Source organism: Condylostylus longicornis, unplaced genomic scaffold (genome assembly GCF_029603195.1).
Source record: "Condylostylus longicornis isolate FDR11 unplaced genomic scaffold, ASM2960319v2 ptg000148l, whole genome shotgun sequence".
Taxonomy (NCBI): domain Eukaryota; kingdom Metazoa; phylum Arthropoda; class Insecta; order Diptera; family Dolichopodidae; genus Condylostylus; species Condylostylus longicornis.
Window position 1 is genome coordinate 1,343,789 of NW_026578116.1, and position 21,532 is coordinate 1,365,320.

Below are 21,532 nucleotides of genomic sequence, written 5' to 3' on the forward strand. Positions count from 1 at the left end.
TTGTGACATTTTAAAACTAATTAATTCGTAATTTAATATTACTTAAGTTAATTTAGTAATTGATTAATGAAAGATGAGTAAAAAATCAATTACTAAATAGAAAATTTATTACTTCATTACTTACTTCATTTTCATTAAAGAACCCCCCTTAGGTGGGTCAAAAATTAAAAAACTAATATTGAGTGGACATACAATGGTGATTAATTGAAGGTGATATGATCTCTGGATTTCTATTTACTGTAACTCTCTTCAAATTTTTACTTATTAGTAAAAATTTAAAACGTTATTACGTTTTAAATTATGAAAAACGCTTTATTTAAGGCAAAATACTTTTCGAATCGTGATCGAAAGTCTTGATTTCTTTGAAATTTAAAATTCTTTTGGTAAAACCTCAAAATACATGTATGGGATCAGTTACATTGCGTAGAAAGATTAGCTACATGTCTAAAATTATAAGAATAATTTTAAGTTCGTTTATGCATGCGCATTATAGTTACTCATACTTATTTGAAATTAAATAAACCATTCCATTTTTTTCTGCGTTTTCTTGTTAAAAATTCATTTTTGAAAATATATTTTATTTACAAAATTTTAAAAAACATTCCAATGCCATTTTACTGTGTATTTTTTAATAGTGAAGGCATTTAATTTTTTTTCTTATATTACAATTACAGCCATTTCTACTTAACTTTAAAAAATACTATTTTTTTTTTTTCAGAAAATTTACTAATTAAATGTAGGTATTTATAAAAAATAAAATAATTTATTTAAAGCTTTCTAAGAATTTGGAAAAATTATTGGGAATGCCATGCCCATACTGGTTTTACTTTTGAAAAATTCCATTCATTTGGCTGCCCTTGATGATTTACACCATTATCATCAACTTCGGACCATTTAAATGGACGATTATGATGATATCTATGTTTTGCTATTGCTAAAATATCATTTCGAATTAATCTAGCTGGAGCTGGAATTTTTGATGGTTCAGCACTAGAAATTATTTCAATATTAAATTCATCAGAATTTTCATTAGAATAAATTTTATTTGGCTCTTCTATGGTTAATGATTCAATAGAAATATCATTGTTAAAAAATCTTGGCTTTTGTTTTGTAAATAATGGTCCAGATATTGCATTATAATCAGTGATTTCTAATACAGGATCAAATGTAAATAATTTCATATCAATATTGCCATATGGTGAAGCTTGTTCTCCAAGTAAATCACCTCGAAATGCATTTTTTCTTAAAAATTCATCAACATCTTCAAGATTAGTCATATTTGATTCGACAATTTTCATATTAGAATTATTGTTTTCAAAAGGAATTCCACTAAATAATGAAATTTCTTTAAGTTTTGGTATTCCATTACACCAAAGACTAGTCCAATTAATTGACATAGAAGTTGTTAAATCTTTTGTTTTATATTTATTTAAAACTTGTTCAGAGAGCAATATTATGTCATGTACACCTAAATCATTTAAACCATCAATTTTACTATAATTATTATTGGAATGTAATTTCTGTAATAAATTAATTTTTTTCAAATCAACACGTATCCATTGTTTTGAACCGGTAATAGAATATCTTCCTATTGATTTTTCCCAAGTTTTTCGATTTTGACCTAAACGGCTAGCTGTCATAATCCGAAATGATAATGGTATATGATAATTATTATTATTTATATCATTCCACAAACTTGGATTTTCATTGCGAATTGAAACACCACCTACAACAGAATGAACATTACGTCCTTTTATCATATAAAAATCATCAATTGAAGCTAGAATTCCTGGATATCCACTAAAACTGATATCAGTTCCTGGTACTGTATTTGTATTCCAATTAATTGGAGATACATGAAATTTAAATTTATAACGTTTTTGCATTCGTAACATTGATGAATAACTGGCAGCAGCACTATGACCCATAATAAATTTAAAATTTCCTTCAAAATCTGGGAATAATTTCACTAGCATTGATGCTCTAGCATTTGGAAAAATTTTATTTAAAGATTTTTTTCCATTCTCTAACGTTAATGTGAAATTCTCTTTTAAATCTTGAATATCAGCTGCTAAATTTAATAATAGAAAATCTGTTAGTTCAAAATCTTCTTCTAATCCAGAACGTGCTCTTTTAGCTCCTCGCTGCCAACCAAAATACATACCCTCCAATTGATATGTTAATAAATCAATTTGATGCCAATAATGATCATGACTTGCTCGTAATTTAGCTGTTTTTTTCATTTCAACATAATTTGATTCGACTGTATCACGTAACCATGTACAAAAATTTTGTGAACTTTCATCTGTATCACACGGTGATGAAATCGTACTAAAAAAAAATAAATATAATATTGGAATTGGAGAAATTCTTAATTTTGCAATTTCATTATTTTATAAAATTTATACTTACTTGGCCCAATGATGATAAATATTACTCCAAGTTAAGGTGCCCTCTAACATTCCAGCTCCAAAAGCTTGCACCCAATCTGGATACTTTTCTTCTGTTTCTATTTCTAATTGTGACCATCTATATTTGAATATAAAAATATTGAATTTTAATTTAAATTAATGTGCCGTGATTTAAATTTTTTTTTTAATATAATTTACCCATTCTGGTACATTGAATCCTTATAACAAATTCTAGCAGCACCTTTCGGAATATTATGTAAATCATTTCTTTGTTTCCAATATTCAATATTAAAACCAGTCTTTTCATTCCAAAACATTGTAGCACAATATGTTCCATCATATTTTGGTCTCTCAATTTTAGCTATAAATAATGCACATATACTTAAAAATCCAGCTGCAACTAATATAAATGTGCTTATTCTAGTTTTAATCCAAGATGCACCAACAACTTTTAAATTCGTCGACATTTTTATAAAAAATTTTTTATTGTCGTATATATTCGATAATAAACCAAATGTATATATGCAGGACAAAAGTTAAAACAACTTTTTATTAAATAAAAAATTTTACTAAATTCAATAAATTTGTTGCTAATTTTTATCTAATTTCCTTAATTTTATATAAAAATTAATTATAAAATTCTGCTATGATGCTACGAGAATGTAATTGAGGTCGGATAATCTTTCATATGAGCAAACTTTTTCCGGTTTCTCTAAGTTTTGTTGAATTCTCAACAAGAAATAAACAAAAATTTTCAATAAAATTACAGCTCGTATTTCAGCTAATCCAATTTCGGCTGCAGCAAACGCTACTACCTTCGTCGGTAAAGCATTAAGGACCACTGCGGTCATCTGAATAATTATAATATGAATTAAGCGAATTCCAAAGTTGAAGAATTTTTTCTTATTAAACTTTTCCAGATTGTATTTAATTCTTTTTCTATTATTTTTTTTTTAACTTTTTTTAAATATAAAGAAGCGCAAAAGAACTGTTTTATATTTGAAAACAAATAATTAAAGATGAAATGAAAAAATAGAAAAACGCTGTCTTCAAAAATAATTCTCAATCGAATAGCGTCCGTTTTCAACACAGAAATTTTTCCCTGTAAAAAGAAAATAAAATTATTTTAATTATTAATTACACATTTTTTATAAAATTATAAAAATTATTTAATTTAATTATAGGTTTAGTTAATTTAATAGTTAGGGATTTAAATTGAAAATCAGGAATATAAGAACTTCGAAAAATCATACTTATAATGACAACTCAAAAGTGCCGAACAGAAAATTTCACCGATTTCGAACAAATCAGATCAACCCATATAGAAAACATATTTAGATCAATACAATTAGTTTTTCGTCATACTCTCTAAATATTTTGAATTTCGCCACATCATTTCACTTTTAATAATCTAAAAAATTAAAATATCTTAAACGTCATGTTAAGTATAAATAAAATGTGTGATTGGCTTAACACTTTCTTTCCCTTCTGTTCAAATAATAATAATTTTTGTTCCAATTAATTTTTGAAATGCAAACAAATGTCATCTACATAACTTCATTTGTAGTATTTAATTTTGATATATTTACATTATATATATTATGTATTATATAATATATAATAGTATGTATTAATTTGAACTCTAAAACAATAAAAGTTCATTTAAAATATTTCAAATATATAAAACACATTAATGTATACATTAAATGGTAAAGTGTTAATTTTTTAAATAAAAGGCAATCGGTTTACATAACATAAAGTTACAGTAAAACCTGTTATAGTCTCACCGTAAGGCGGAAACCTGTCATTTCACAAAAAACAAATGCTAATATACTGTTTCTGAAAAAGTCTCTGCTACTGTAAAGATAGAAAGCTTTCAAACTCGAAAAACGTAAAAGTCTAGATTCTGTTTAAGCCATCCCGCCAAACCTGTCTCTTGTGATTCCGCCTCTGACAGGTTTCACTATATTTCTAAGCATTTAACTAGTTTCTAATTACTTTTCAACATTAATTAAAGGATCATGTTTTAATTCTGTTCATTGTTTCACTTTTCTGTACGCATATACTTACATATATAATTAGTACATACGTATGTACATATACGTATGTGTTTGATTAAAATAAATGGAAAACACTTGTTCAAATTTATTTTACTGATTGCTACTGCCAACAATAAAACTCCGTATATTTAAACACTTTATGTTAAACAATATTTTATGTCGAAATACAAAAATAAAAATAAAATGCATAATATCAGTTATAAAATGTTTTTTTTAAGCTCTTGACATTTAATATTTTTAAATTTTAATTATTAATTTTATTTTTTTCCTTAATAATAAAAAAATGTAAAATATTTAAACTTTTGAAGTTATATTTTAATGAATATGAAGAATATACCAGTCTTGCCATTCAAAGTATAATATTTTTTGACATATGACAAGAAATTGGCATGATTGTTAACAATAGCTAACCTTCAAATCAAGCAATATTATTATGAGTTCACCTACCACTACAACGTACAATAAGTCTGACTATGAGCAAAATATTTTCATTTCATACTAAAGAATGAACGCAGTTATTGCACATTATTTATGCAATGTCATAGGAAAATCAGACCAAAAGAATTTAATGCTAATTTATTCTAGATCTTTTTGTAACATTATGGATATTAGCGAGTATTACCAATAGAGACTTTCTTGTCTATGTTCATGAATTTTATTAACAAGAATAAACATAAAATTATTAACATTTATAAAGTAAATACTTATTATAATTACAATAAAATGTTTGTATAAAAATTTAAAATTAAAATCTAGAGTAGCAATAGTGCGATATAAGCAAATTGACGTGATTATTTTGTGGTTAATAGATTTGAAAAACCCAAAATCAAAAATTAAGTATGCACATTAAGTCATACCGAATTAATTGTATAATATCACAACCTATAGGGATTTGAACAATATTTATGACATATTACACATAATATCGAAAATTATGTTATTTGTAAAAATATGATTATATTTTAATTGCAATTATTCCGTTTTTCCTACATATTAATATTATAAGAAATAAAATTAAAATAATAAGTATTTAACTCTATATAAACAATTATATTTAATAGAAAAGCAGACGAGCATAATCACAAGTAAATTATTTAAAGTCTAAATAAGTCTAATTCCCACCCAAATCAAATAATTTAATTTATATTCTACTCTACTAATTCTCTTTTATTCAACATTTTCACCACAAAACGAAATAATTACTGCTATATATACCGTTATTAAAAATTAGTACCTGACCCCAAAAAAGTCAATACATACCAACAAAATTCTATTTGTTTCCCGTATTTTACAGTTTAAATTTTTTCCGCTTCATTATTACAGGAAATTAGTTTAAAACATTAAAAAAAATATTTGTAAAAATAAATATTTAAATAATCTTAACTATTTTTTTTTGTAATAAACAATGACATAAACATGTACTAATAATGTATACAACAATAACGTATAAAAAATTCCACTCCAAAAAATTTTAAAATCCACAATTTATTGCGTGAATTTTTATAAACCCTCTAAGTCAGAACTACAAATAGCAATTTTGAATAAAAAAAACAAGTTTTGTTCGAAAAAAATTTGAAAACTCTAACAAAAGTAACAATAATTTGTTAAAATCTGGTTATTATTTTTATTTTACAATTCCATTTTCCAACATTTTCTTGTTTAATAAAGTTTTTTTAATAAAATTTCGAACTAATTCAATTCCACTCGATTTGTAATTTAAATATATAAAGAACTCAAATGTTGCAATACCACGATTTTAAGCTAGACTAATTTAATCAGTTTTGTCTCATGGGCACAGAAATAATGTTAAAAAAAATTTTTGTCACAATTTATGATCTTTACAAATCTTACCTTTTAGGTTTCAATTTTTTTTAATCACATATAACAGAAATAAAATTTTTTTCAAAAAAAAAACTTAAGAAAATTTAATAAATTCTTTCTTTTATATTATTATTCTCTTATTAAATTAATTTAATGTCAAAATAATTTAGTGAATTGAAATGTTTACAACGAATTTCATTCGCCTTTCACATTCATTTCTTAAGTTCTTAAAATTTCAGAACTTCAAATGTTTATAATTTTGTTTTTTTTTGTTGTAAAGCAATTTTTTTTTTTCTCAAATTTTAAAAGAAAATTTTGCAAAAAAATATTTTTTAATTTTATCTTATTTTATTTTATTATTCATAATTTATTATTAAAATTGATTCTTCCCTTATTTTTCCAACACAACCATTATTTATTATGTGATTTTCTGTTGTTATTTTATTAATGAACAAAACGTGAATAATTTTGTTTATAAAAATGCATAACAATGACAACACAAAAGTGTATCACAAAAAAAAAACACAAATTTATTATTTAATTTTAATTTTTTTTAAATAATATAAAATAAAATTCAAAATAAACTTGTTAACACGATCGCGTCTCTTAACAAACTGAACGATTGGGATTCACCGGAAATTCCTTAAAAGCTCTTTTAAATTTTGCTCTTGTTTTGTTTTCTTGTTGTTGTAATTTTTGTTTTTCTTTCTGTTTTTTTTTGTTTTGTTGTTTTCTCTTAATAATATTTTGAAATTATTGTATTTAAACCTGCGCGCGATCGCATTGAGTGGCGTTAGTGAAATGTGAAAAATATGTGTTTGCGATTTAAATTTTATATTATTCGGTTGTACAATAAAATTTATTTTATTTTTATATTATTAATTTCTTTATGATTCTAATATACACGAGTTCTTTTATAATATTTTAGTTTATTATTATAGTTTATGTTTATATATTTTAATATTTATTTATTTTTATTTATTTGTGTACATACATCTACCAAATATTATTATTTGATTTCTGTTATTTTGTGACGAAATTAATAATAGCAGGCAGTTTGTTTAAATCTTCAAAAAATTTGCGGAAAATATGTACTTTTTCGATTTATTGACAGTCTGTAGGCTTAATTCATCGGTCAGTCCGTTTACAAAAATTCTAGGTCAACCAAGATACAGAAGCTGAAATTGTATGCATGAAGGTTTTAAAGAATAAATCATTTTTGAGTAATAAAATTTTTATGTGCGCTCTCTTTCGCGTTACGTTACATAATGAAAATGTAAGTATATTTTGACAAAGCCATTGAAGATTATTTTAAACTAATAAAAAATTTTAAAAAGGCTGAATGACTTTTTTCTCATATACATATATTAAAATTTTCTAAACTTTCCTAAATTATTAAAACTATTTCATTCATATAGTATACGTATTAGAATTTTTTCTAAAATTATTACATTTGAAATATCTCCTAAATATATGCAAGTATTAACGAAAGTAAGAAAATCATATCTATATATAAATCAATAATAGTTTTGATTATTTAAACCTAAATCGTATGAGTTCTAGACTTGTCGGAAATGTGCTATTTGAAAATCATAAAATTGCTAGACTACATTTTTAATTTTAACATCTATGCTCTATGTCAAGTACTAATGAACTTATCTAATATAGATCATGCGGTTTTTGCGTATAATAAAGAAAATTTCGTACGTATCTACACGTATACACAAAACTTTTACTACAAAGTCATTAATTTTATGATTCATGTATACATACATGTGTATTTGTACGAGTAGTTTGTTAGATCAATTCAAACAATGGTCCATTATTGAATGATTCATTTATAATATTAATGAAAACTGTACTATGTTTGTTACGCATATAATTTGATAGTTAAGCAAGAACATTTAAGTATGCGAAATATTTTTCAATTAAATTAATGTTTACTTAAAAGCGTGTGCTGTGTGCGTTAATAGCGGCTATATAGATGATTAATTTTTGATGTTTTTTTTTATATATTTACAAATAATTTTGAACTTTGCAGTTTTTGGCGGAATATTTATACTTATTTATTTTTTCTTATTCTTATAAGATTAATAGAAATAATTAAACATTAGAAATAATTAATATAAAATGAAAATATATTTTTGTATATTCATTATAAAAAATAGAATACTTTGTAATACTTTGCGATTAATGTAATGTTTAGTCGGTTAATGTAGGTGATATAAAATGTAATACCGTAAATTTAATATTTCTAAATCACAATTTAAGATTTTAATGAATAATGCCAGAAATTTACAATAATGGGAGCAAATATCGTAATATAAAAGCCAAACCTTATACGATGTCTTAAACTAGATTGTACTTCCCAAGTATAAGGTGATTAAATTTATGTAAAATTGTTATTTTTTGTTCTATATAATTTGAATGTCGTCTATATGAAATTATACTTGAAACCATTTGCAGCAGAAAACTAACAAATCAAAATGACTTGTAATTGATTTGTCATTGCTAAAGCGAGTTGTAATTTTTTGCAAGACTTTCTTCGAATTTAAAGAACTTATTTATTTATCTTAAATAAATTCATCATTTTAATTTTTTGACATTCCAATCGGTCCATTTGAGATAGCTGTTCAAGATAAGTGCGCAGTAATAGTTGCTGCAAGATTTTGACATTTTTCTCAAAATCCCAAAAACCACAGCTAAATATTGGTAAATAAACCCCAAGAGTTCAAAATTGCAATAATAATATATTACTTGCCAATTCAGCAATTACAACTCATAAGCTAAATTGTTTATATACACAGTATTAGTGCAATTTTTAAATCAGGAATTTTTAAAGTTTATTTCAATAAGATTTTAATTTATTTAAAAAATATTTGACAGAATAATTAATAACTTTAAATTTTAATTAATGAAACCGAAAAAAAAAAAATAAGAAACCAGTTAATTTAATTATATTTTTAATTACGTAAATTATGTAAAATATTAAAGCATACGAACCTTGTTTTTCTTAAGCGTACACCATAATTTGCATAATCACTTGCATTTTAATGGAAATTTAAAAAATGTTGATTTTTTTTCGAACAATTATTCTGTCAACTATATTTGATAATATTTATTGCAACAGATTTATTAAAAAAATATTCCATTTGTTTTTTGTTTAAATTATATGAAATTTTAATTTATTTGAAAACAAAAAATGTTATTTATTTTAAATTAACTATTTTTACACCTTTTTTTTCGCCTGAAGTTATATTGTATTGGTATACGTATAACAGAATATAAAAGATTAAAGAAGAAGAAAACATTAAATATTTTGAAAATGGTAATCGGAAAACTGGTTTTAATCAATAAAAACGATATATAAAAGAAATGCTCGTATTTCAATCCTAAAATCCACTCACTTGCATAAGGCTGTTTCTTACATAAGTGCAATAAGTTCAAATAACAAAAAAATTGAAATTGCCTCTGTAAATATAATAATTGCTTTTACTATAATAATATACTGAAAATCAAGAATCTTTTTATGGAAATATTCAAAAATTCAACAGAAATCTACCTCTTATATATTAGAAAGTTTATTTTTATTTTACGAAGTATTTTGACAGAATTCAGAACTCTTAAAATTTCTAGTGAAATTTCAAAAATATTTCTTAAAATAATAAAATCTATAGATAGTTTTTCATTTCTTTTAAATTATTATCAATCTGTTAAATTACAAAATTTTTCAACAAAAATTTCTAAATAAATTTTTCACAATTAACAATATTAATTATAATTATGGTATATAATATGATGATAAAAATCTTATATTGCAAACATTGTTGAAAAGATTGATTGCTGTTTATTTTGTTTTACATGGGAATTTTAGGAAAAAAGAGTATTGTTTTCAAAGTATTGAAATCGAAATGTAAACAATCTTACATATGTACTCATATATGAATATTAATTAAAATATATAAGATAATTTCTAATAGTATAGGGTAAACATTAGATTACATGATACAGGGCTTCGATAGGTCACCTGTAATCGTACACTCAATGATTAACAAATTAGCACATTTGTACTAATTGAGGATTCGGTGGACCTACTGCACCCGCCACTTCAACTAACTAACCAACCAACATAGTCAAACATACGTATGATATGGAAATACATTTGAATCTGAAAAGGAAAAACTCTATTAGTGATATTGTTTTCCAGTTTGTTTATTCACACTTCAATAAGAGTAACTTTTCTTTGAGCAAGTAATTTTGTAAATTTTAATTTCTTTGTTATACTTATAAGTGGGAAATTATTGTACAAGTGCATTGTTCAGTGTTTTAACATTCCATGTAGTTATAATGAATATACACACGTGTAAGTTTTGTTCCATTGAAAAATAAATTTAAAATAAAAAAAAACTCAAAAAGATAGAACTGTTTTCTAACATTGGCGGTTACAGAGGTAACTGCCAATGACACAGTAACCCTCTTAAAGTGAAACAAAACTTTTGGAAGGCTTGAAATTTTCATTATTCAATTGTTCTATATGATTGATTTTTATAGTGAAATATTATTAGTATAGTTCAAAAATATTCGGTTTTACTGTTTCAATTGACATTCGGATAACGCATGTACCACATCTGAGACACAAACTAATTTAAAAATCTAATAAATGAATAAGAATAGGAAGGTATTCATGCATGTGACTTTTACAATTTTGTAACTATTCAATTGGGATTTTACATTTATTATACGAGAATATTATTAAGATTTACAAAAAAAAATTTGCTTTTTTACTCAATAGTTATTAATCTTGAAGATCAAAAATAATTCAAAAAGTGTTATATAAGAAATTTTTGAAATAATATATTAAAAACTATGAGTGGTCTGCACAATTTACTGATCAACTCTTTTATTGTATAAAAATTTCATTCATAAGCATAAAAATATTTCTTTAAAATCCTTAATTCATTACCTTCACCCCATACAACACTAGCATACAATTTGTATATAGAAACAAAATAAACAATGTTGGTATACTTTCATATTAAAATATTGAAAATTATTCATTTGAAAATTTCAAATAATTAATAAAGAAGCAATAAACTCATAAAAATGCTGTTTAATTCAATATAATTTAAATGAATGAAATTAAAATAAAAAAAAATAAATAAAATAAAATTCAATTACATTGAATTCTTCAAAATGCCACATTACGTGCGTTTATACTAGACTCACGAAAATCATCATATGTAAGCATTTGCATAGAAACCCAAAAATTTTCTTTACACTTTTCCAATTTACGACAATGAAAATTTATTTTCAGGTAAAAGTAAAATTTTAAATTTTCTCGGCGTTTTCCAATAGAATTATTTTAAGAGCATACGCGGAAGTAAGAAAAATTGCAAATAGTAATGCGTTTAGTAACCGCATAACATTGCACTTATAATTTCGAATTATTTTAATGTCAAGACGATTACTGTTCTTTCTTTTAAAATTATATATGCATATACTTATAATAAACAGGAAATTTATATAATAATAACATATATAATAAAGCTAGTATATATGTATAATATTCTTATTTTTTTAAATTCATTCAACTCATTGAGCTCATTGAAAATATTTTTATGATGAAAATGAGTTTGTGCATAAAATATAATGTGTATATACATATAATTTTAGTGCATCTACAAGTATATAAATAAAATATGTTTAACATAATTATTTAATAAACTTTTGACATTTTAATGAGATTAAAATTATAATATATAGAGAACTGTTATATACTTAGAAACACATGCGATTTATAAGTGGAATAAATTTAAAGTGATGCAATTTATTTTGCATGTCATAAGTTGTATACGTATTTTTCTTGACGATATCAACTCAATTATTAATCACTTTCATGTAAATGGCATGAATCAATTAATAATAAATTGAATATTTTGTTTAATTTAGAGAGAAACATAGAGTAGATCTAATTTATATACAAAATATGTTAATTACCATACGCATATAATCGTAAATTGTACATATAATTTTAATAAGACAAAAGCAGACTATTTTTTTATATACATATTATTATATTTATTATATACATATTTTTATGAAATCTAAAATGCTTACTATTTATGCACATTTAAGAACAGTTAAATAAAGTTTTTTATAATTTATTTAGTGCCAATATAATATAATGTGGATCATTCTAGGAAGTTTATTTCTAAGTGGTAATGATTATTATATTATCGTAAAAAATTTAAATTTCAAATTTTAAAATACGATATGTACCATTCTTTTACGATATATTGTACTTAATCGAAATATTACGTTATTTTATTGTTACAAATTAAGTTTCGTGAATAGAACTGCTTTCAATAGGAGCCCAAAGTGCTGTTTAGATAAGTACGTGCAGGGTAATTGCGTAAATTATTTCTGTAATCTGACCGCCGGCTTACATTAGGTAATATACATTTGTGTTCTGTATTGCCACTTTGTTCCAAATGGATCAAACGTGGCCCATTTTTGTTGTTTAAAATCATTTTTGCCTCACGGCCCAATTATATCGTAATTAGTCGTACTTGGCCCATTTTCAAAAGTTTTGAGAAAATTTAAATTATTCTCTTTTTCAAAAGTTTTTTATATAAAACTTGATTGTAAAGATGGTACTAGATCTTAAAATAAAGTTATAAATTGTGTATAATGCTCTTAATGTTCAGGATTTAATATTAACATTTTCTTATTAGATTGCGCCATGTAAGCATTATATTGTCATTTTTCTAGATACATGTTTATTTTGCTAAAGATTTCACTCTAAATTTCTTTCAAATATCCCAAAAATTTTTTAGACTTCATACAGCAGACAAACAACGCAACCTAATGAAAATTTCAAAATAAAAATCTTGAAATTTGAGTTAAATTTAAAATTAGACTACAAACAAGTGTTTAATTTCTAAAATTAAGCTTATTATCAGTTTGGGACCATTAATTTTTTCATGAGTGGCAACCCTGTTTGTATGTCGAATTGATGAATACAATTTTAAATATAATTGAATAATATTGAATTTAAAATTTTTATATAATTTTTCTTTTGAGAACTTATTCTATTTTACTTCCCCGTATTTTAAAACTAATTGGAATATTATAATTGCGCTTCACAGAAACTTTGCTTCAACAAGTATAAAATCACGTATCTTAATTCTCTTTCTGCAAAAGTAAAACCTCCAAACACATAAATCATATTTGATTTCAAAATGATCCATTATCATTCCAAATGGTTTTTAAAAATTAAAAATCATAAATGAAATTTAATTATTTTTATAAATTTTATTTAATTTAAATTTTATAAATTTTACTAATTTCATACGTTGTTGGCTATGAAAATTATTTGTAATTAATCTTAGAAAAAATTTTATTGATAGGAGCGTATACTTAAAATTAAAGTTACATGCCCATAATTTCTATTTTGAATGATGATTACAAGATTTTTCTTTATTTCTAGCAATTTACTATTGATTTATTTTGATAAAATGAAAATCGCATTCAAAATCGTTCTACATATACATACTATATTATTCTAGCTATATAAAATATAATTGGAACAACATTAAATTTTTAATTGCTATTATTTCAGCAAAACGCTAAAAAACCATTCAAATCAATTATATTAAATTTTTAATTTTCAACAATGAAATATTTTTCCTATAGAGTCGTAGAGGAACATGAAATTTCTATACTTTTAACTACTTCAGGAGCTATACGAATAAATTATTTTACCATTTAAAAAACTTCACCAAAAAAAAACACATAATTTAATACAAAACCTTCGATTTAAAATTTCTCCGCGAAAAAATTGTAAAAATATTGAAATTTGTCAAATTTACCGATTTTCAAATTCCAAATTATCTAATATGCTTTTAATAACTAAATTTGTCGAAAACGAATGTAATTAAGAAGAGATTTTTCTCTCTCCTTGAATTTTCTTCCGATTTTTACCGAAAACTGACAATTCAATTTTTTTTAACGCCTAAAAATATGTTATTTTTATATTAAATTGGGTTTATTCTTAATAACTTTATTTTGTTCTAAAATAATTCGACAGTATTATTAGTCATCAATATTTAATATGAAAAAATTCGGAAATTAAGGAAAAAATTAAAAACAGGAAAACCAGAACAAGTAAAAACTTTCGACATTGTCCTAATTTTGAATTGAACAATTGGATTATTGGCGGCAAAATTCTTAAAATTTTTTTCTATTGAATAAATGTATTTTTATTTTTGGAAATTTGTATAAATTCAAAAATTTCAAACAATACTCGAACATTTTGTTAACGTATTGCATTATTGTACTTGTATTTAACGTGTAATTGCATATTTTCACGCACGTATTCCGAAAATTAAAATAAAAGAAAATTGGCAATCGTTTTATGTGTATACATACATAGATCTATAAATATACTTACAACATTTTCTCAAAATCATCGAACTGATAAATTTAAATTTAGATTTTTATAAAAATTATAAGATATGTGGACGAGTTTTTTCGATGCATCATATAAAATATTATTAAAATTGTATTAAGTTAAGTAAGTTAAAATTATATTTCAAAATAAAATATTTTAACATAAGTATGCATAAATTTTTCAGCGTTGTCATTCAAGTATAAGAATGCGAGAACTATTGGACATTATGATTAAAGAATTTTCTTTCCCATTCATTATACCCGTACGAACGTATGTTCGAAGGGTATACTAAATTTGCCTTACCGTTTGTAAAGCTAAGAAATAATGCATAATAGGCGTCGAATTCTGAGTTGATTTAGCTTTGTCTGCCCGTCCGCTCGTCAGTGATAATTTCAAAACAAATCGAGCTAAGTTCACCAAATTTTCATAAATGATTTATTTTAGTAAGTGCCAGAACTCTATTTAAATTGGACATGATTGGGGTACCGGTTCGGGTAGCTGCCCAACAACTTCAAAATTTATTTGGCTATATCTTAGAAACTATAAAAGCTATGGTATTGAAATTTCACACAAACGAATATATTAATAGGACCGATGTGTTTGATAAAATTAGTTAAAATTGCTTGGCTCTTTGTGGTAGCTGCCATACAACTTCAATAGTAGTTTGGCACACACATTATTTTGAAAAACACAATACTGAAATTTTGCATAAATTAATATGGTAATAGAACAACTTAAACTCATAGTCTGTTCCATAGTCAGTTATGGCATATTTATTTACACATAGGATAACAAATTCGTACAGGTATCACAGAGTTGACAAGGTCAACTCCATTTTTTCTCGTTTTCATTAAATTACGTAAAGCGCACGTTACACATATTAACAAAAAGCATATTATTATTATTTTAGTGAGAAATTAAAATTAAATTATAAAATAACAAAAATAATACTGTTATGTATTATACCTTTTGTCCCAGGGTCCAGGAAAAAATGCCATTTAAGCTTTCACCCCATTGAAATCTGTAATAAAAAAAAATAATGAGATATAATGATAATTTTCTCATAGTATTTTTTATATACATATATACTTATATAACACAAAATTTGTGGAAATAATTGTCTATATGTAGCAATAGTTATTAAGTGCACTGTAATTGAATTTCAATAGTGCTGAAGTATATCAATCCAAAACACAGCGAAATAACTAGGTATAACTTTTCATGTTAAGCGCAGATAGAAAGAACATGTAAAGAAGAAAACAATAGAATTAGAAAAGAAATATAGAGAAAATTTATAAAGGTATAAGGGAGAAGATTTGGATAAAAACACTGAAGCGAACGAGATCTCTCGATTTCGGCATTAAGTTTTTGATAGTGCTTCCGTGCTTTCGTTCACGGAATGTAGGCACAAACACACGATAGAGCAAAACTAATTGCTAGTAAGTTTGACTAGTTTTGAGAATGTATGACTATCAAGTTGCGTTTTAAGTTGGGTAAAAATCCCCCACTACTGAGAGGTCTGACGACAGTTTGGGTCTGCCTATCTTTGCCTTTCGATGATTTTTAACATCTGTATTACCAAAAAACAAAATTTATTATTCGAGTAATACCTTGAATAATTTTGGGTAATTTTAGTTCTCTAGAATTTATATCCAAAAATTTTAAATTTTAGAGTACATCAGGCGAAATCTTAAGTTTTTACTTTAAACGATTTATTCCAAAAAAGTCTACCATTATTCGAAAATTATATTTAAGTTGCTATTTCTTTAAATAGTCTATCTTTATTTAACCTTTAACTGACCTTAAAAACCTATTTTTATTTTTTCTTTTTCTAAATATACACTTTTAGATATAAGACAAATAAAAAAAATCAATTGCAAAGATAATTCTCTTATTTTCGAAATAACCATGTTAGCTATAAAATTAAAATTTCCCTCAAAATATGAATTAATGTGGTTTAGAGACCTATTCGTTACAATTTCAAAATTAATTATAGAAACATGGAAAAAGCTTTACGTAAACTGAAATTTAAGAATTAGATGTCAAATTTGTTCCGGTTTGCAATATTTCTTAAGATTTAAAGAAAATCTTAAAAGATTTTTTTAAGAAAATTCGAAGAACTTTTCTTTATGAAAATTGCTTTCAAATAGTGAAGGCTTTGAATATACTGAGTTTTTTTTGACATTTTTGTTTTATACACATTGTAATAAACGTGTCATGTAAGAGGAAGTAAAAAATTAATTAAGAACAAAAAATTAAGCACCTATGTATAGAATAATAAGAAACGTGTAATTTAATTTTTTTAAAGTTTAAAATAAAAATTAAAAGTTTTATTTTATACACGTATTTTAACAAAAATAAAAATTTACAAAAAACGTGAGGCTTTTGTTGCCTAAAAAAATAAAAATTTTTTAAGTAATAAAATATTTGATTAACCCAATTAACCTTATAACCTAAATTCAAAAGAAATGAAAAACGAAAAATTATTTTTTTAAGAATTTCTAAGAAAAATCACGCTCAGTTGCATTCTTCATAATCTAAAATAACAAATTATGAAAATTAATTTTATACAAATTTCACTTTCAATTTTGTATACTATGTACATATGTATGTAATAATTTCTATATTTATTTACAAGTATATATTTCGAAAATTTAATGAATTTTTTTTTTCATTATCTACAAGTTAAGAATGTTGTTGATGGAACCCGAATTTTGTAAAATAGCACATTTCCCCTTAGTAATTTAGGAGAACCTGTAAGTCAGGTAATAAATATTAATAAACGAAGCCGATTGTTTTATCGAAACAACTTTCTGGCAACCAAACAATTTTGCATAAGCCCAGGCGAAATATATTTTCAAAAAAGTTTTTTACTAATATAATTATTAAATTTTATTATTGTTAATTAATATTGTTAACTAGTATTGTTAGGCCGATTCTAGAGTATAGTTGTTAGGTTTGGACACACTTTTATGTGGTATTGAATCTGTTCAGAGGAATTTTTTTCAATTTTTACGTTTTGCTTTGAGATCCATTTAGATTGCCGTTTTATGAAGTTAGGTTGATGTTGATCGATTTGGGTTCCTTGCGGTTACCAATGACATAACGTTCATCCTTTAGCTTATGTCAGAGACCATTGTCGTTCCTTCTTTGTTGGGACGGGTTTCTATATAAAGGATAATGTAAAGAATCTTAGATCTGTTGAATTGTATAATGTTCGCTTTCATTCTACTGATTATGGAAGGAATGAGCCGGCCACTAGAATGTAACATTGTGTTAACTCTGATTCTTTAGTATTTAATACTACTATTAGTAAGGGTACTCTTAGATCTAGACTTTTGTGTAATTTAAATTTGTAGTAATATTTTTTTTTTCTTTTCTTTCTTGCTCGTCTTTATTTGTCAACTTTTTTTCTTTCTTAATTCTTTATTCTGTATTGTTAGTACTGTTTTTTTTTTCTTTTCTTGTCTGGTGGTGTTTACTTGTTTCATTCCTCTTTCCTATAAACGATAACGCTATTGCTTGGTAACTGATGGTTGCTTAGTTGAGACTAAATGATGTTTTTATTTGCGCGTTTTGGCGATGTGCTTGATGCTTGATTTAAGCAATGAATTGCCGATAATTAAATTCAAATATATATGCAAGGAGTTCAGCAACAAGTTAGGAGCCATATACTATTCGTAAATAAGTAGTTTATAGACGAGTAGACGTCCGAAAATGAGTAAATTTAGGTATGTTCAAATAACTTCGAAACTGATCCGATTTGACATTATGTTTGGATCAAAAATTTTACTCATTTTCGAACAACTTCCCCATTGCTATAAGAGACTTCTAGCATCTTGCTGAATCATAAAAGGTCAAAAATTTTTACATGAAATTAAAATATTATGAAAAATAAAATATATTAAAATATAAATTAATAAAAACGATCTTAAAAAAAAAAAGCACAACATCATTTTTGTCATTAAATTGAGCTTGACGAAATTTGTTTTCTCTTTTTAACAAACTGGTTTTTTAATTCAAGAATAATTATTTTAATAATTTGTAAATGTGAAAAATAATGGAAAATTTTAAACTGATATCGATTTGTTTTTGAAAATTTGAAAAATTATTTACTAATTCACGTATCTATCAAACGATTGTGGTTATATTTATTACGTCACGGCCGTCAAATACTTTAACTTGCTTACGTTTACGTTATCAGAAAATAAAATAGTATAGTGTTACAGTATACAGTAATAGGGAATGGAAGTGTTTACACCAAATTTATTCCGTTTTAATGACTTTATATATGGAAAATAAATTCTAAATCCTTAATTTTTAATACATAAATAAAATTATTATTTGCAATTATAAGATTTTTCCAATTAAACACACCCAAATGCCAAATACTCTTTGTCTTGAATTCTATATATTTTAAATATTCTTTTTATATCTAAGCATAACTAATAAATTTTCGTATGCTTCTCATGATTTTGAAATTTTTTAATTAGACCTTATATTTTTCGAAATAAAAAAAAAATTAATTTCCAAAAAATTTCTAAGAAAACCTATAAAACTTTTATATTCCCAAAATTTTGTTTACTATAACTCTTCACTATAATTAAAAATTTCTTATATTTTGAATTTTCAGACACAAACATTTTTAAATAGATTTAAAGTAGATTATCGACATAATTAACTCCTTTATTGTCCATTAACCCAATTATTTTGTCCATTAACCCAATTTAGAAACTCATTACATGATATTCGTACTTTCAATAGAAAGTAATCCGTAAGAATTATGAATATGTTGAAAAAAAGAATGTCTTGAGATGTATTGGATGCCTCAATCCAATTAAAGCTTAATATGTACATCATTATATCTAGATAAACTCTATTGTACTCTTTCGTAATACAAACATATGCTTTATATTACGATTCAAGAGTACAGTAAAAAAATTTTTAATTGTCCAAAAACTGTTTTTATTGAATAACTTGTCATTTAGGTTTCTTGAAGTTTGTGTCTCTTATAATGATCTGCAATCTTTTAATTTTAAAATTTAACTCATCTCTGTGATTGCGAGGCAGTTCCCTGCGACGGGGGGATGGGCTTTTTGGCCCCGTGGAGGACTTCGATGCATAATGTGGCTGCTATACTGCGATTTGTCAGGGGCCTGGATAAAAGGTTAATGTAGATGGGGATAAGAATCACAAAAGATCCTATGGGTTGACGTGAGAAGTGTTTAAGGACCTCGGTCACCCGAAGTGGTAAAAAAAAAAAACTCATCTCTTCCAATATGTGATCTGTGATTCTATGTATTAAAGTAAAAAACTTTAAACTTATTATGGACCTTAGAATAGATATTAATTAAAAACGCAAATCGTACATGTAGCTCTATGCAAAGAGTGCTTGTTCCAATATTCTAATAATAAAAAATTTATTTAGAATTTAATATATTATATATAATGTCTTTTAAGAATTAAAATCAAGTTTTTATTAATTACTATCACTCAGGCGCTTCCAAAATTGAATTGTTAATTGTAAATTGTCGTGTCAATATTGTCAATCAAAAAATACAAAGAGTTCAATACTTCAATGTCACAATTTATTGATAAATTTTCAACAATGTTGTAAAATTAATAATTAAACTTAATTTTATGCCAAATGAAGGGTAAAATTTTAAAAATAATTTTTATTATTTATGTAAGTACCTATTTGAAAAGTAAATGAACTTTTAATTTAATCGATCAAATAATTCGTTCGTTACACATGAAATAAAATTATAGAAGCGCAATTATAAAATAAATTATACAAAAAAAAAACAAATAAATAATTAATTTATTATCTTTAGATTTACTCGATTAATTTTTTTTCCCGATTGTATACAATTAAAATTTAAAAATGGTGTATAATATTTATTAAACGCAATTACATAAATAGTGTTAAAAATTCAGTCGATCAAACTAACAAATTGTAAATTAGCACATTTCACTTTAAAATTATGAATGAAAGTTTAAGAACTTTCAGAACTTTTAGAATCTAAAATATAAGAAAACGTTGTATTCCAATGGTCCTCTGCATTTTTTTATAATAACGTCAGTTGAAAAATTTATAAATGAAATTTTTAGTGGTAAGATTATATTTTAAAGGTAAGGTATTCGAAATTTGACCTATCTCCGGTTTTGGGACGTGATAACTGGAATGGGAAAGAGAAGAAAAATAATTTTTATACTAATACTAATAAAATGTAGATTTATACAACTCTGCTTCCTTCTGAGTGCGAAGCATGCCCATAACGGCATCTGTTCGAGAGTTTTCTTAATGCGTGTATTCATATCTCAAATTTCTTTGAGTTGTGATTAGAAGGAAGTTACACCAGAAGGTGAACAAAAGGTGACAGACAAAAATTTTATTTTGAAGAAGAAAAAATCCCGTTCTATCTTTGCATCAAAATTCGGCATCTATTTGGAAATATAACTTGTTTTTAACACAAACAAGTGAACAGACAGCAGAAATTTGGTTTTTGGAAATATTCTACAAATTTATTATTTTAAATGTATAAAAAAAATATATTTATATATTATTATTTTGTTATTTTTCCTTTACTTACAGGAAATTAAAAAGCAATTAGATTTTAATATGATTTCGTAAACCGGTTTTGTTTATAAATTAAATTAATTCGTATAAAACGCAATAAAATTTTAGAGACCATTAAGCGGGTGAAGTTGAGTTCATGATTGGAGCCCTTACCCTTATATATATAATGTACTTTGAATTTCATTGCAATTGAACTAAAAAGGCAGTA

The 21,532-nt window shown here is 24.6% G+C and overlaps 1 protein-coding gene across 2 annotated transcripts in view; it reads right to left on the reverse strand.

The window, feature by feature from the left end:
* Positions 1–519: 519 nt before the first annotated feature.
* The window catches only part of LOC129615798 (putative phospholipase B-like lamina ancestor), a 30,310-nt gene continuing 9,297 nt past the window's right edge, over positions 520–21,532 (reverse strand). Inside the window, exons 2-5 of one of the 2 annotated variants that reach the window (XM_055531167.1) lie at positions 15,711–15,765; positions 2,610–3,513; positions 2,413–2,529; positions 520–2,331 (exon numbers count right to left, since the gene is read on the reverse strand). In XM_055531167.1, coding sequence (XP_055387142.1) covers positions 795–2,331; positions 2,413–2,529; positions 2,610–2,878 — 1,923 coding nt within the window. In that variant the 5' untranslated portion in view covers positions 2,879–3,513; positions 15,711–15,765 and the 3' untranslated portion in view covers positions 520–794. Of the gene's footprint in view, positions 2,332–2,412; positions 2,530–2,609; positions 3,514–6,322; positions 6,426–15,710; positions 15,766–21,532 lie in introns of those variants that run through there. The other variant, XM_055531168.1, reaches the window with a different exon arrangement.